The sequence below is a fragment of the Cydia splendana genome, chromosome 1, assembly GCF_910591565.1.
Source record: "Cydia splendana chromosome 1, ilCydSple1.2, whole genome shotgun sequence".
NCBI classification, from domain to species: Eukaryota; Metazoa; Arthropoda; class Insecta; order Lepidoptera; family Tortricidae; genus Cydia; species Cydia splendana.
Genome location: NC_085960.1, coordinates 33,907,996 through 33,922,614, shown reverse-complemented (window position 1 = coordinate 33,922,614; position 14,619 = coordinate 33,907,996). Strand labels below are relative to the sequence as shown.

The window sequence follows — 14,619 nt, the reverse complement described above, 5'->3', positions numbered from 1 at the left end:
CAGCAACTATTTTGTATGGTACTACGAGGCTAATGTAATTACTTCCATCTTGTCACAAGCCGGCTAGCGAGCTCAATGACTTACGTTATTAGGTCAACTAGGATCTAGTATTCTAGATCAAGTTAGTTTCCCGTTCGCTTCTGGGAAACTGTCCCGTGAGGAGCTTAGCTAGTTTATAACGTTTGTGAGTTAAATCAAACAGCATTATTGTGATCATTGGCAATGCATAACACAAAAACATAATTATTTAAGTACCTACACGTTTTATTAAGATGTATTTTGCGACTTGCGACCCAAGATCCCATACCTACCTACTTGCAAGTCTTAGAAAAATCGACAGGTTGTCCAAAGTTGACTTTTGACAATGCAGGTAGAGTTAAACCAAAACGAGTCTGCAACAATTTTGATAGCACGTCGCAGTGCAAGTGTTATTTTAAACGTCAAACTTCTATGAAATTATGACGTATAAATAACAATCGCGGCGTATGATATCAATCAAAATCGTTGCAGTCTTTTCTTGATCTAACTCTCTAGCCATCATTTAATGGCCAGTTATCATAAAATATATGACGTACAGCTATCTACATCATCTGTCAAACCCGAGGGCACGATATTTTCTTTGATGTCACATATTATTATCTTCTATCAATAACTCTATCAATACTTAGGTACTACCTTGTGGCCCTTTGAGGCTACCTACATATACCTGTTCTAACAAATCTCCCCCATTCCAGACCCAGCAAAAGTGACGTTCACGCCAACAGTCCAATACCTGCCCTTCCGCCTGGCCGGCGTGGTGCAGTGCTACATCAAGGCCAACCCCCCTCTCCAATACGTGACGTGGACCAAGGACAAGCGCCTCCTGGAGCCCTACCAGACCAAGGACATTGTGATCATGAACAACGGCTCGCTGCTGTTCACGCGCGTCAATCAGAATCATCAGGGCAGATATACTTGCACGCCTTACAATGCGCAGGGCACGCAGGGCTCTTCAGGTACGTACTTTCATGTCGAAGTTTGCAAAACAAATGGGCGAAAATAAAGTAGAAAAATAACCCCCTAAATAGTGCTCAATATACGAAAATCTTCGTGCTTTTTAGGGTTCCGTACCTCAAAAGGAAAAAACGTAACCCTTATAGGATCACTCATGCGTCTGTCTGTCTGTCCGTCTGTCACAGGCTATTTTCTTGGAAACTACTGGACCAATTAAGTTGAAATTTGGTACACATGTATATTAGTGACCCAAAGATAGACATATTTTTTTTATAAAATACATAGTTTCGAAGTTATTTAAGAAAATAGCCAAAAAATTACCATTCCCCCACCCCCCTTTTATCTCGGAAACTACTGGGTGTAAAATTTTGAAAAAAATACACAAAATAGGTCTTTACCTATAGATGTCAGGAAAACCTATTACAAATGTGCAGTCAAGCGTGAGTCGGACTTATGTACGGAACCCTAGAAACGCGAGTCCGACTCGCACTTGGCCGGTTTTTATCAAATAATCCCTCGATTTAATGAAATTTCTACATTACTTATTTAGCTAAATCGGTTTTATGTTCTATAAGTAATTGTGTTTTTGTTTTTACAGGACCGATGGAAGTACTAGTGCGGAAGCCACCAGCGTTTACAGTAGAGCCAGAACCATTGTACCAAAGAAAGGTGAATGTTTGTGTTAGACCTAATTTACTGTTCTTCGTATCTTCGTTCTGCTTAACAACAACTACCTACAATACCAAAAACAACAACAACAATACTTATACATATGTACTATGTACATTAATAATATTTTCCAGTTACACATCGCATATTTAAATAGGATAGGATAGTCCCGCGATTGAAATGAGGAATTGGTTAAACAAATTGTTGTGTTTTTAGATACAATATTTTTTTATATTACCTACTTACCCTATTCTAGATTGGTCGAATTGATACGTAATTTTCTCAAAAAACGGATGTCAAAGTTAGGCGCGCACACTGCGGGAGCAAATTGCAGCTGTTTACATACTCTTTAATATTGTAATGATTGTGTCAGGTGGGCGAGAGTGTGGAGATGCACTGCGAGGCGCAGGAGGCGGAGGGCACGCAGCGGCCGACCGTGGCGTGGCGGCGGCGCGACGGGCTGCCGCTGCAGAAGTCGCGTGTGCGCGCCTTGGGAGGCAACATCACCATCGACACCCTGCGGCGGCAGGACTTCGGCATCTACCAGTGCGTCGCGGCTAATGAGGTGAGCGATACTATTAGAATAAACAGACTAATTAAAGGGTTATTCCCACTAGTTCCACCAAGTTGTTACCAGTGGTGACTACTGGGAATTTTTTCCCACCTTTTACCACTGGTAACACAATTGGTACAATTTTTTCCCCCTACTTACCACCAAGTTGTTAACTTGTTACCAGTGGTAACCACTGGGAATTTTTTCCCACCCTTTACCACTGGTAACACAATTGGTACATTTTTTTTCCCAGTAGTTACCAGTATATTTTAGAAAATATTTTAATTTGTTTTTTTTGCCGCGATAGCAGAGGACGCTGGTCTGATTCCAGCCTGCACTGAAGGCCTTGGTCACTTTTTCTTAGTATGACATTTATTTCAGTTTGGGGTGAGCGATGTTTCGTGGCAATGACGGGCAGTCTGCCGCTGTAGAAATCCCCTGGGGGCCTAGACAAGATGACAATCGTTTGCAGAAAACGAGACTCTATCATTTCCATAAATTATACTTACGTTTATCTTAGCGTTTCGTTTCGTTTTCTGCAAACGATTGTCGTCTAGGCTAGAACCCCTGGGCGCTAAGAATACCAACGACCCTCGACAGACTGCGTCACCAGTTCAACAGGACTTGAGCATCTATAGAATGGGGGCATGGATAGATTGGCAGCAATGACATTAAATTTCGCTGCGATTAAATTAGTTGTCAAGGTACCTACCTATACCACGTGACAAATACAAAGGCGGAATGGTATGGATGAGGATGGAATAGTGGTGGAAACACGGCACTATTCCTCTATTTTATCTCAGAACCGTCTGTTATTATTACTGGATGCTTAGAAGATGAGTTTAACCGAGTTGTTTGTTTTCAGGTGGCAACTATCACCGCGGACACCCAGCTAGTGATCGAGGGCACGCAGCCGCACGCGCCGTACAACGTGACCGGCACGGCCACCGAGTTCCAGGTGACGCTCCGCTGGCAGCCCGGCTACGCGGGCGGGCCCGACTACAAGCAGGACTACACCATCTGGCACCGCGAGGCCGGCTTCTCCGAGTGGACCAAGGTGCCCGTCACCCCGTCCGGCGCCACCACGGTGAGTTTCTTATGATTGTGACCTATTGATTTACAAAATAGGGGAATTAAATACTAAACTAGACTACTGTTGCCCCAAATGATTTGACTTTGTGTTTTAGTCATGTTTTGTCATATCTTTGTATAAATTATTTGTATTTGTTTATGTAACCTCCAGTATCAAAAAAATTATCCACTTTCAACCTTATTTTAAACAGTGGTGACTATCCTCCAAAAATAATCATGAATGCTATTACGGTACAATGCTAATCATTGGGTTTAATATACTATTTATATCTCTCTCACTCTTGGCATGACCACGTAAGCATGAATGAGAAGTTTCACGACACCGGTCGTCAGTTTGGTTGAGGGCTAGTATAGATCGGTCAGTATGGGAAAATCTGAAACTATAATACATACTTACGACGATCTCTTCTTAGGAACCATGTCATCGATTTTAGTAACAAGAAAAACTGAATTCATACATTAAAAAAAAATGTGTATGCACTCAGCTCGGGAATCGAACCCGGACGTTTTGAAAAAAAAACTAACACTATTTCTATTTAGATATCGATTGTGTAGGTCTTAAGCAGTAAATGTTACTATGAAACATGATGTCTGAAATGAATAAAATGCATTGTTTTCATATCCTTTAATTTATATTAGTAAGTTTTCGAAATGACCACCATTATTTTCAATACATTTAACATACATTTTTTTATGTAGGTATGAATGCAGTTTTTCTTGTCTAAACTAAAATCGATGACATGGTTCCTAAGAAGAGATCGTCGTATGTCTTATAGTGTCAGATTTTCCCATACTGACCGATCTAAATGGGCCACCCTGTATATTCTTGTTAAGATTAGTATTTATATTCTTGTAAAAATCTGTTCTTATCCGCAGCAATTTTGTAATTTGTACCTAATATTAGTTTTATAAACACATGGATAGCTATAATAATAACTTGCTTATTTATTAATTTAGGTAACGATAAACCGCCTACAACCAGGAACGACATACGAATTCCAAGTGAACAGCAAGAACACGATCGGAGAAGGAATGATGAGCAAGGCGATCACTATCCGGACGCTCGGTACGTACACTAACACGTGGTGGACGTTGTGCACTTACAGAGCCCGCGGTTCATAGACTTAAAAGTTGTCAGGAAATATTGGTGAAGTAATCGAAGATTGGGAGGCCATTGTGGGGCATGGTTTAACTAGAAACGTCGAACGGTTCACCTGGTATCAAAATTTCGCACTAAATAACATTGACAATTGTAATAACGCTGCAATGGCCTCCCAGCTTAAATTCGTAGTTGGCGCTAAATAAATTAAAGCTTGTACATCTGTAAACACGGCTCGAGGCTCAAACATTGATTTCGATACGCAATTTTAGCCATTTGACCGTCAAAGATGTCAACGGACGCGCGCGGCCACAGCCCAATATCAACCTTCGTGCGTTCCGACAAAGTTCACGATGGCGTGGCCTTTTAAGCCCTCAAGCGTATCGACATCTCTGTTAATAGATGGCGCAGGTGGAAGGAAAGTTGTTAGTGTTGTTGAACAGTGTTCCAGATGGGTTAGAGGTGTGATTGGTTGTAGATGTGGGCGCGAAGCCGAAGCCGGCCGCCACGCCGGCGGGCCCGCCCGACGAGAAGGTGTTCCCCACTGCACCCGAGGCTACCGGTACTCACACACGCATGCGTATAGGGTGGATTGTTTAGTTAGTTAAGGCCTTAAGAACTACGATTTCATTTATTTAATTTTGTAATGAAAGCTTATGGCAGTTTTTTTGTTGCACAATGACATCAGTTTAATCGTGGATCTAAAAAACGGCCTTAACTGCATTTTTATGTATCTTTGCACGCTACTAACACACTGTAGTCGGTACATGGTGTCTTTAGTATACGAGTAAATCTAGAAAAAAAATACATATGTAAAATATAATAAAATTATATGCTTCAAATGACGTTCATTATTTAAATGCCTATGTTATAATACAAACCACAGCCCCTTGACATTGTCTCTGCCCGTATAGGTCCAAAATCGGGTCCACCCCGCAACCTGACTGTGACAGAAGTCCACAACGGGTTCCTCATCACGTGGCAGGCACCGCTGGAGCGCGCGTCGCTCGTGCAGTACTACACCATCAAGTACCGCACCGACGCGCACTGGAAGACTCTGAACCGCGGCCAGATCCGCCCCGAGGAGACCAGCTACCTCGGTAATATTCGATACAGTATCACAAGCTTTTTGTATTAATGCCTACGTCTGTTCTGAATGGCAGCAGAAGTTTCACGCTACCAGTTTGTGTGATTGGAGCTGTGAAAGAGGCGGCTAGTAGTTATTACAAGGCCTGGGGCCTAGGGCCGCAAAGACTGCAAATCCGCTCTGACAAAAGCTGCTTCATGTGTCTAGGCAGTTCGCACCTATCTCGACAAAAGGTTTTGGCATTATGGTGAATGGTTCCTTTAATAATATACAATTTCCGTGGTTTCTGATTGTATCTACAAAACATTGAGTTCATCGCGAAAGGGGTTATACATAGACACTGGTATTATGGTAGGACATTTCTCCAGTTTTCGGATTATATTCAAGCTCGTTCTTAACCTAGTCCTCTTCTTTTCCAGTTAAAAACCTAGTGGGCGGTCGCACATATTACTTCCGCGTGCTAGCCAACTCGGCATCCAGCTTCGAAAGCTCGGAAGAGGTGAAGTTCCCAGTCCCGGCGCGCGTGAAGCACAAGGCCATCACCGCGGGGGTGGTCGGTGGTATCCTGTTCTTCATCGTGGCCATCATCCTGTCTGTGTGCGCGGTGAAGATCTGCAACAAGCGCAAGCGGCGCAAGCAGGAGAAAGGTGAGCAGCGGCCGAAGCCGGCCCCGCCACGCGCGAACTCTCTCGCACTGAAGAATTTGTAATTTGTCAGTTTTTGCTGGCAAGACATGTTTTTTTTTTAATATTCCCTAAATAGAAAAAAAAACATTAAAATTGGAATCATCTATTGTCCGTGGTCAGAACTTTATTTAGAATAAGAAATGTCCAAAGTTATTTGACTCGATCCTTTTGAATATGAACCATTCAGACCTGTCTTTTCAACCTGATGAAAAAATTATAAGATGAAAGTTGTAGGATTTTTTGTTGGTCTTCTTTGGCAACTTAAAAGGTGGAAATTAAATGAAACTAAGTGCGAGAGAGCGTCATAAGAGCGCGAAGCAGTCTCAAACCTACGTGGACAGTACGAGACTGCGGTCACTAACTTGCCATATTGTCGGTGAAGCATCGGCATCTTGTGCATACCATCGAACATTACACGCATGCTGCCACTTGTCTTACTTACATTTTGTTAAGTATTATTTTATTATTCTGGTGCTACGAAATCAGATTGCATGCTTTATAATTTGGCCTCTTGTAATGATTTAAAAGAAATGTTATTGACTATGTGCAAAGGACAAAGGGGGCTGATTTTTAATTTCGTGTGGCTCCGTTCAATATATCTCCACTACTAGGCATTTAAATTCTACTCATAGAATTGAAAATGAGTGGTCATGCAGCACCAATAGATTCCCAATTTCTATTGCTCGTAGATATTTCAAAATAATATCAATTCACAGTTTTCCACAGATTTTCGCGTGTCGAAATCGAGCGCTTGAAATAAAAAAATCGGCCCCCAGATTTTATCTATTAATCATGGACGGCGCGAAAGCTATGCACATAGGCAATACCTAATTATTTGTTGTCTGTTAAATACTTAGTAGCACACATTATTTACCTATAAACAATATGACTACATAAATATGGCTGCTACTTTGTATGCAAATAATAAATATGAACATGAATACATAAAGTAAGTACTGTTTCCAAGGACATAAATTATATCCTTTTATATTATGCGATTTTAATTCATCCACTGAAACAGGACTTACACCTCAGTCTTATCTACTAATTTTGCCTTTTCCTTTGCCTGTTTCTCTAATTCAGCACTATTTTCAGCAGTTTAATCTTCAGATGTTTAATTATTTCAATTTATTTGACTAAAGCACTAAACGAAATACCTGCTTGATATCATTCCAGATTTCCAGGGACCTGTTTCATGTCAAAATATTAGAATCTGACTGACGAAAGCTTACACATACACACACACGTACAGACACGTACAGGCTCCAGCCTGTAGCCGCGCTCATGTATTCAATGAATAGTTTCACTTGTTGATAACAAGGCTCCTGCTGATGTCAATGACAATTTTTTTACATGAAACTGTAAATACCTATTATTATCCTTTTGAAATAGAAACAACATGAAATAGGTCCCTGACTGTGGTTACAAATCCGCAATTACTAACCAAGTCATGTCGCTTTCCATTAATATGGCTATCATCACACCGATATGAAGGTTTATATGTTTACCTGACGAAATCCGAGATAAATAACTGTGAATTTACATTACTTACATCATTAAAGTTACAAAAACAGGACATATCATGATCTACATAACCCATGTAGACCATGATAATTATGTCCTGTTTTCTTTTTAACCGTTAGACGGCCAAGGAGATAATTTCCCGTCAACCAAATCTGGTGTTATAAACGCCATGCATTCCTTCAAGGTCCAGAGTTGTAGATTGTGTAATAAACAACTGTACAAGTAAGTATCCATAATTTATTTTCAATTATGTTATTCCTTTACAATCAAAATACTTTTTGGCATATTAAATACACAGATGTGGCGATAAATACATTATATTTTGTTTTTGAAAAAATAACACATTAGTTAGGTGTTATAATTTTCCCGGTGTAGCTAAAATGCTTTGTAGAGGCGTAACGACAATGTGTCGTGATAAGCACCAACTTATACTCGGTATCTTTAGGTATTTAAATAAAAGTAAACAAAATCTACCCTCAAATGGATCCTTAAGCCAGTTGAGGGTAGATGAAAATTTTATTTTTTTAGTTTTGCATTTGATGGGTAACCAATAAATGTTATAACTACCCGAAAATTTACAAATTGTTTGTTTACTTTTATTCAAATACCTCAACATACAGACTGTCTTTGTGATGTAGGTAGCTACAAACTCTCATATCGGTGTCTAGCTTTCACGTTGACAATATGGTGGTGTTGTGAGGTGGCGGGGCCGGTCCGACACGGGCGCGTGACGGGACGATGACGCTACGTTAACGTTCAGAAATCATCCGCTTACAGCATACAACATGGTAGCGGCGCGACTCACGGATCTGCGCGCCCATGACAGCACTCAAGTGCCTTTTAAGAAGTGAGTATTACATAAGGTGTTATATTTATGGTTTGTGATGTTGATTTACTAAGAAATCTAACTGATATATTTGTTTTTTTTTCTGCTGCTCTGATTCGAAATAGGAAGTCAGGTTGGTCTCTAACAGTAAATTAAAATGAATTTTGAAAAACTTGAAATATTGAGGTTTATGTCTGGATATAGACAGTAGGGTGATTCAAACTAGTACTGGAAATAAATGTTTATTTTTTTACTCTCACCCTCTACAAATGATCTATCGTATTAGAAAACACTCTAGATTTTTTATAAATTTTTATATTGATATTTAGGGGTCGCTGCCGACGTTTGAAAATTTGTGACATCAAAGTAAGGCGATATTATTTTTATATTAGTTTTTTTTATTCCCAACCTCTAAAAATTATCTATTACGTTATAAAACACTCCAGATTTCTTTATATATTTTTAAATTGATATTTAGGGGTCGCTACCGGCATTTGATAATTTGTTAAATTAAACAAAAGCGATGTTATCGTAAATGACGAAGAAGCCTTTTATTAATGTATTTGGCAGTCACATAAACTATATTTAGGTAGGATTAAATTATTGGATGAGATTTAAAAAACTTAAAACATTGATTTTTGAATCATCAGACAGGTTTCAAGCCCTCTAGTACTTCATCTTTTTAACCCTTTGACCGTCAAACAAATCAACTGACGCACGCGGCGGCCTAATATATGTATAGTCTTTCGATTTGTAGCAGGCCCTGACGGCTAATCCTTTGTCTATTGTTAAGTAAAACCGCACGTGTAGGTACTTACCTGTAAAAAAGGGTCTTAAATATTGTTAATATTGTAATTGGTACCTGAGCGCGGGCTAGTCCAAAGCTCAAAAAACCTCTCCGATAAAGCGCCTTTGTTTGAGACATTTTAGACTGGCTCTGTAGCGTTCGACTCGGCGTGTCGAAGGGACCACACACAGCCTAGCAATAGTACATTATTGTCGAGGCTCGGCAGTAGCTACTTGCAGGCTGAGGATTCGTATTAAACGGACGACCTTGGGAGTCCGTTTAATTGAATCCGAAGCCAGCAAGGGGTCATCCTTTAATTACGTCACACGAATTTCTAGGTTTTTTGACCCCTCCCCCCCCTCCTTGTCATACTTGGTCACTTTTGGCAAACCCCTCCCCCCTGATGTGACGTCACATTTCTTCAACGAAATCGGCAATTATTTATTAAATATTTTATCAAAATATTTTTGACAAAAGAAATATTAGTAATTTTATAACCCAACACTGATTAAGAAATAAAATTAAACTAATAAAAACGATTATCATTTCAAAAACTTGTTATTTAACCGTATAGCGAATAAAATAATTTAAATAAATTTTCGGTTACTGATGAAGTTAAAAGTACGTCACAAAGTTTGTGACTCCCCCCTCCCCCTTGTCACAATATGTCACATTTTCTTGACCCCCTCCCTCCCCCTAAACGTGTGATCTAATTAATGGATGACCCCCAAGTAGCCTTTCAGCCGAGTCATATATAGTGCTTTTCTCAAATATGGTGCAAGAAATATATATATATATATATTTTTTTTTTTTTAGCCTGGTTTAGTGTCCCACTGCTGGGCAAAGGCCTCCCCTCGCTCCCTCCACTCAACCCTGTCTTTTGTAGTTTCCCGCCAATCCAGACAAAATACGTCCAAGTCGTCCCGCCATCTCCTTTTCGGTCTGCCTGCACTCCGGCTATTTAGCACCATCTATGGTGTTCCGTGGGTCCCACTCCGTAACCATTTTGGCCCACCTTTCAGGGTGCATGCGGCAGACATGTCCAGCCCAGTCCCACTTAAGCTTAGCGGTCTTGACACCTACATCTACAACTCTAGTTCTGAAGCGCAGTTCCGTGTTTCTGATTCTATCAGTCCTGCGAACACCCAGTATACTGAAATATAAATATAATAGAAATATTTTACAAAAGTAACGTTCTTACGTATATAAATATACAAGAAATATAAATATAATAGAAATATTTTACAAAAGTAACGTTCTTACGTATATATTTTCACAGAAAAAAGTAGAAACAATTGAAAAAATTAGCTTTGCCGCCTTTATATTTTTTTAATTAAAAATTGAAGTGTATTTTTCTGCCAAAAATACGCCAACCTATTTGAGACAGCTAAATAGTCGCGGTACCAACATTATAATTTTTCTCAAAAATGGACGGCAAAGTCGACTTTGCCGTTTAAAAAATAGGTCGCGAAGCGCGTAGTTTATGGTCAGTCAAAAATTAAAAAGTTAAAAACATTGCAGTCTCGATTTTGGGACTGCAATGTTGCATACAAATTCCATTATTTGTCGAGTTCCAAACTTTTTAAAAGTTGAAATGGCCATATCAAATGAAGGCACAGGCCCATTAAACAGCCAAACAGATGATTAGTACCGCGACTATTTAGCTGTCTCAAATAGGTTGGCGTATTTTCGGCAGAAAAATACACTTCTATTTTTTTATTAAAAAAATAAAAAGGCGGCAAGGCTAATTTTTTCAATTGTTTCTACTTTTTTCTGTAAAAATATATACGTAAGAACGTTGCTTTTGTAAAATATTTCTATGATATTTATATTTCTTGCACCATTTTTGAGAAAAGCACTATATATGACTCGGCTGGAAGGCTACTTGCTGGCTTCGGATTCAATTAAACGGACTCCTCCCACGGTCGTCCGTTTAAAACGAATCCTCAGCCTGCAAGTAGCTACTTCCGAGCCTCGACAATAATGTACTAATAAGTACCAATCATCTGTTTGGCTGTTTAATTTTTTTTTTTTTTTTTTTTTAATTTATTAAGAAACAAACAGTCTTATAAAACAGATAAGTATATAGAGTAACATTCTTCTAGTAATAGACTTATAGTTTCCTATATGTAAACAGATATTATAATAAAAACTTATTACTACGTATAAATGACATGCATATGGACTAGTATGTGTGACGAGATATGCGAGGAAATCTTAATTTAGGTGGTCATACAGGTGTTTTTTATTTTAAAGAAGAAAAAACTAATTTTTTATACAATCTTAGTGAGCTGCTAAATATGTCTACGTTTTGGCACTTTACATTGTACAACCTACATGTGCGTTTAATGTATGAGTGCTGCGCATGTTTAGTTCTGCTGCTTTTGATACTAAATAACATTTTATTTCGACAACTACGTTCTGTTCTGCGGGGTACGCGTAAATCTATATTTTCTAAAAGTTCAGGGGCATCTACTAAATTATTGAATATTTTGAATAAGAAAATTAAATCAGTACAGGAGCGTCTTATGGAAAGAGATTGAAGATTGTAACTGGCTAAGGAGGAGGCGTAACTTTCGTAATTTCTACCTGTTCGGAATTCAAGAGCCTTTATGAATATTTTTTGTAATCTTTCTATTCTGTTTCTGTGTACATCATGACAGGGGTTCCATACTACAGAAGCAAATTCTAAGCGACTTCTAACATAGCTATTATAAAGTAACTTATACGTCAGGGGTCTTCGAAAGGGTTTTGCGACGCGAAGAATAAAGCCTAACTGTTTATACGCTTTATTTAGGATATTATCAATATGAAGATTAAAGGTTAATTTTGTGTCCATTATTACCCCCAGATCACGTATGCTATCCCGCCGAGTTAAAGTACCTCCACATAAAGTATAATTGTGTAATATGGGCTGTTTTTTTCGTGTAAATGTGATTACGGAACATTTGTCATTATTTAAAAAGAGGTTATTTTGAGCACAGTAATCCTCAAATCTTTTCAGATCGTCTTGCAAATCAGAACAGTCAGTGTGCGTTTTAATAACTCTGTAAATTTTGGTATCATCTGCATAAAGCAAGGCTCTCGAGTTGGACAAACACTCTGTAATATCATTTATGTACAGAATAAATAACAATGGGCCCAAATGTGATCCCTGTGGGACGCCTGACGTGGTCTGTTTGAAGACAGATGAAAAACCTCCCAGTACTACCGCTTGTGATCTGTTTTCTACGTATGATTTAACCCACCGGAAAAGGTCACCATGCATACCAAGGTTCCATAGTTTTAATAAGAGCGTATTATAAGAAATTTTATCAAACGCCTTTGCGAAATCTGTATACACTGCATCGACCTGATATTTATTGTCCATGGCATGACGTATAATCTCGCTAAAAGACAAAAGATTACTTTCGACGCTTCGACCTTTGTAGAACCCATGCTGGTTTGGATTAATATGACGACGAACGGCGTAGGAAAGCTGATCGGTTACAATTTTTTCTAATATTTTGCCAAATTGGCACAATTTTGAAATAGGTCTATAATTTTCGATATTCTGACTGATATTACCTTTGGGTATCGGTGTTATCCAAGCTGTTTTCCAGATTTGTGGAAAATGTCCTTCACTAATAGATTGTTTGAAAATCCAAGTGATAGGAAATACTAATGTGTCCGCGCATTTGCTTATTAATAGTGGGTGAATTCTATCAGGACCAGCGCCCTTGTTTACATTGACTAACTTTAAATATTTGAGAACTAAGTCATTTGTTAAATTAATTGTATTAATGTTAAAAACCGGTTTTAATGGAGGTTCTAGACAATCGATATCCACAGACGGTAAGGAAGAAAATTCAAAGACAGATTGAAAATGCTCGCTGAACATGTTACAAATACTTTCCCCGTCCGAAACTGAGACACCTTTGTAAGACATAGTCTGTGGTATACCTTTATTTGAAATTGTAGACTTCACAAAATTCCAGAAAAACTTGGAAGAATATTCGATTTTATTTTCGCTAAATTCTATGTATTTTTTATAACAATCTTTTTCAACTGCCTCAGCTCTTTTTCTTAATATTTTAAACGTTTCGTAATCTAAAGGATTTCTAAAACATTTCCATAGTTTATGGAATTTTCTTTTTTCTTTTAATATTTTTTTCAAGGGTCTACTATGCCATACCGGAGTTGTGCGTGAAGTCTTTGAAGGAAAACGAGGTACATGTTTATCCATTAAATTATATAATAGGCTGTAAAAGTTTGTTACACAGGCGTCCACATTTAAACCCTTAAAGAATGTATCCCAATCTGTATTTGACAAATCATTATTCATATCATCAAAATTTGCTAAGTGAAACTTGTAAACAAGGGATTCGGCAGGCTTCATTGGTGGTGTGCTTTTGATTTTGTGCTTTTTGATTTGGGCTTCTTAATGGGCCTGTGCCTTCATTTGATATGGCCATTTCAACTTTTAAAAAGTTTGGAACACGACAAATAATGGAATTTGTATGCAACATTGCCGTCCCAAAACCGAGACTGCAATGTTTTTAACTTTTTAATTTTTGACTGACCATAAACTACGCGCTTCGCGACCAATTTTTTAAACGGCAAAGTCGACTTTGCCGTCCATTTTTGAGAAAAAATATTTTTCCGTTTGTTCATTTTGAATCTTATTGCAATTTTGCGATAGGTAGGTTTGGCGTTCAAAGGGTTAACGGATCCGTGTTTTGCGGACCGTTTAAGTATAAGATACTTTATTATTACTGGAGCGAAAGCTATGAAGCTAGAACTCTATATCTAGACATACATCACGTCAATCGCTTAAGGCACTTTTATAAAGGGCAATATTATGTGTATTACAGATTTAGTGAACGCGGAATATCGAGTTTAGTGCAGTGTTTGCGGCTGACGGCCAACTGGGTGTGGCCCGCGTCGCGCTGCGGACGCGGGTCGCGCGGGTACTGGGCGCCGTCGCTCGGCTCCCTCCCCCCGCCCTCCGCGCCCGCCTCCCCCTCCCCCTCGCCCGCGCCCTCCTCCTCCGACGACGGCGGCTTCCTGCCGCGCCTGCGCGCGCCGCTGCAGCCCGCCGCCGCGCCGCCGCTGTTCCGCGCCTCCTCGCCCGCCCCCTGGCCGCCCTGGCCGCCGTGGCCGCCCTGGCCGCCGTGGGCCGCCGCCTGGACCCCCTGGTCGCCGCTCCACATCTCGGACCTCAGCTCCGTGCCTTTCCCGAGCTCCGCCGAGGGCTCGTTCCCGACGCCGCCGTCGCCGTTCCGTCCTCGCGCCCGCCCGGCGGCGGTGCCGACGACGGGTCC

The 14,619-nt window shown here is 39.8% G+C and overlaps 1 protein-coding gene across 1 annotated transcript in view; it reads left to right on the top strand.

The window, feature by feature from the left end:
* LOC134794043 (protein turtle) overlaps positions 1–14,305 on the top strand; it is a 33,486-nt gene extending 19,181 nt beyond the window's left edge. Inside the window, exons 8-17 of the mRNA XM_063765749.1 lie at positions 735–995; positions 1,592–1,662; positions 2,036–2,227; positions 3,081–3,302; positions 4,265–4,373; positions 4,885–4,968; positions 5,321–5,506; positions 5,913–6,140; positions 8,464–8,550; positions 14,170–14,305. Coding sequence (XP_063621819.1) covers positions 735–995; positions 1,592–1,662; positions 2,036–2,227; positions 3,081–3,302; positions 4,265–4,373; positions 4,885–4,968; positions 5,321–5,506; positions 5,913–6,140; positions 8,464–8,495 — 1,385 coding nt within the window. The 3' untranslated portion in view covers positions 8,496–8,550; positions 14,170–14,305. The remainder of the gene's footprint in view (positions 1–734; positions 996–1,591; positions 1,663–2,035; positions 2,228–3,080; positions 3,303–4,264; positions 4,374–4,884; positions 4,969–5,320; positions 5,507–5,912; positions 6,141–8,463; positions 8,551–14,169) is intronic.
* The last annotated feature ends 314 nt before the right edge of the window (positions 14,306–14,619 follow it).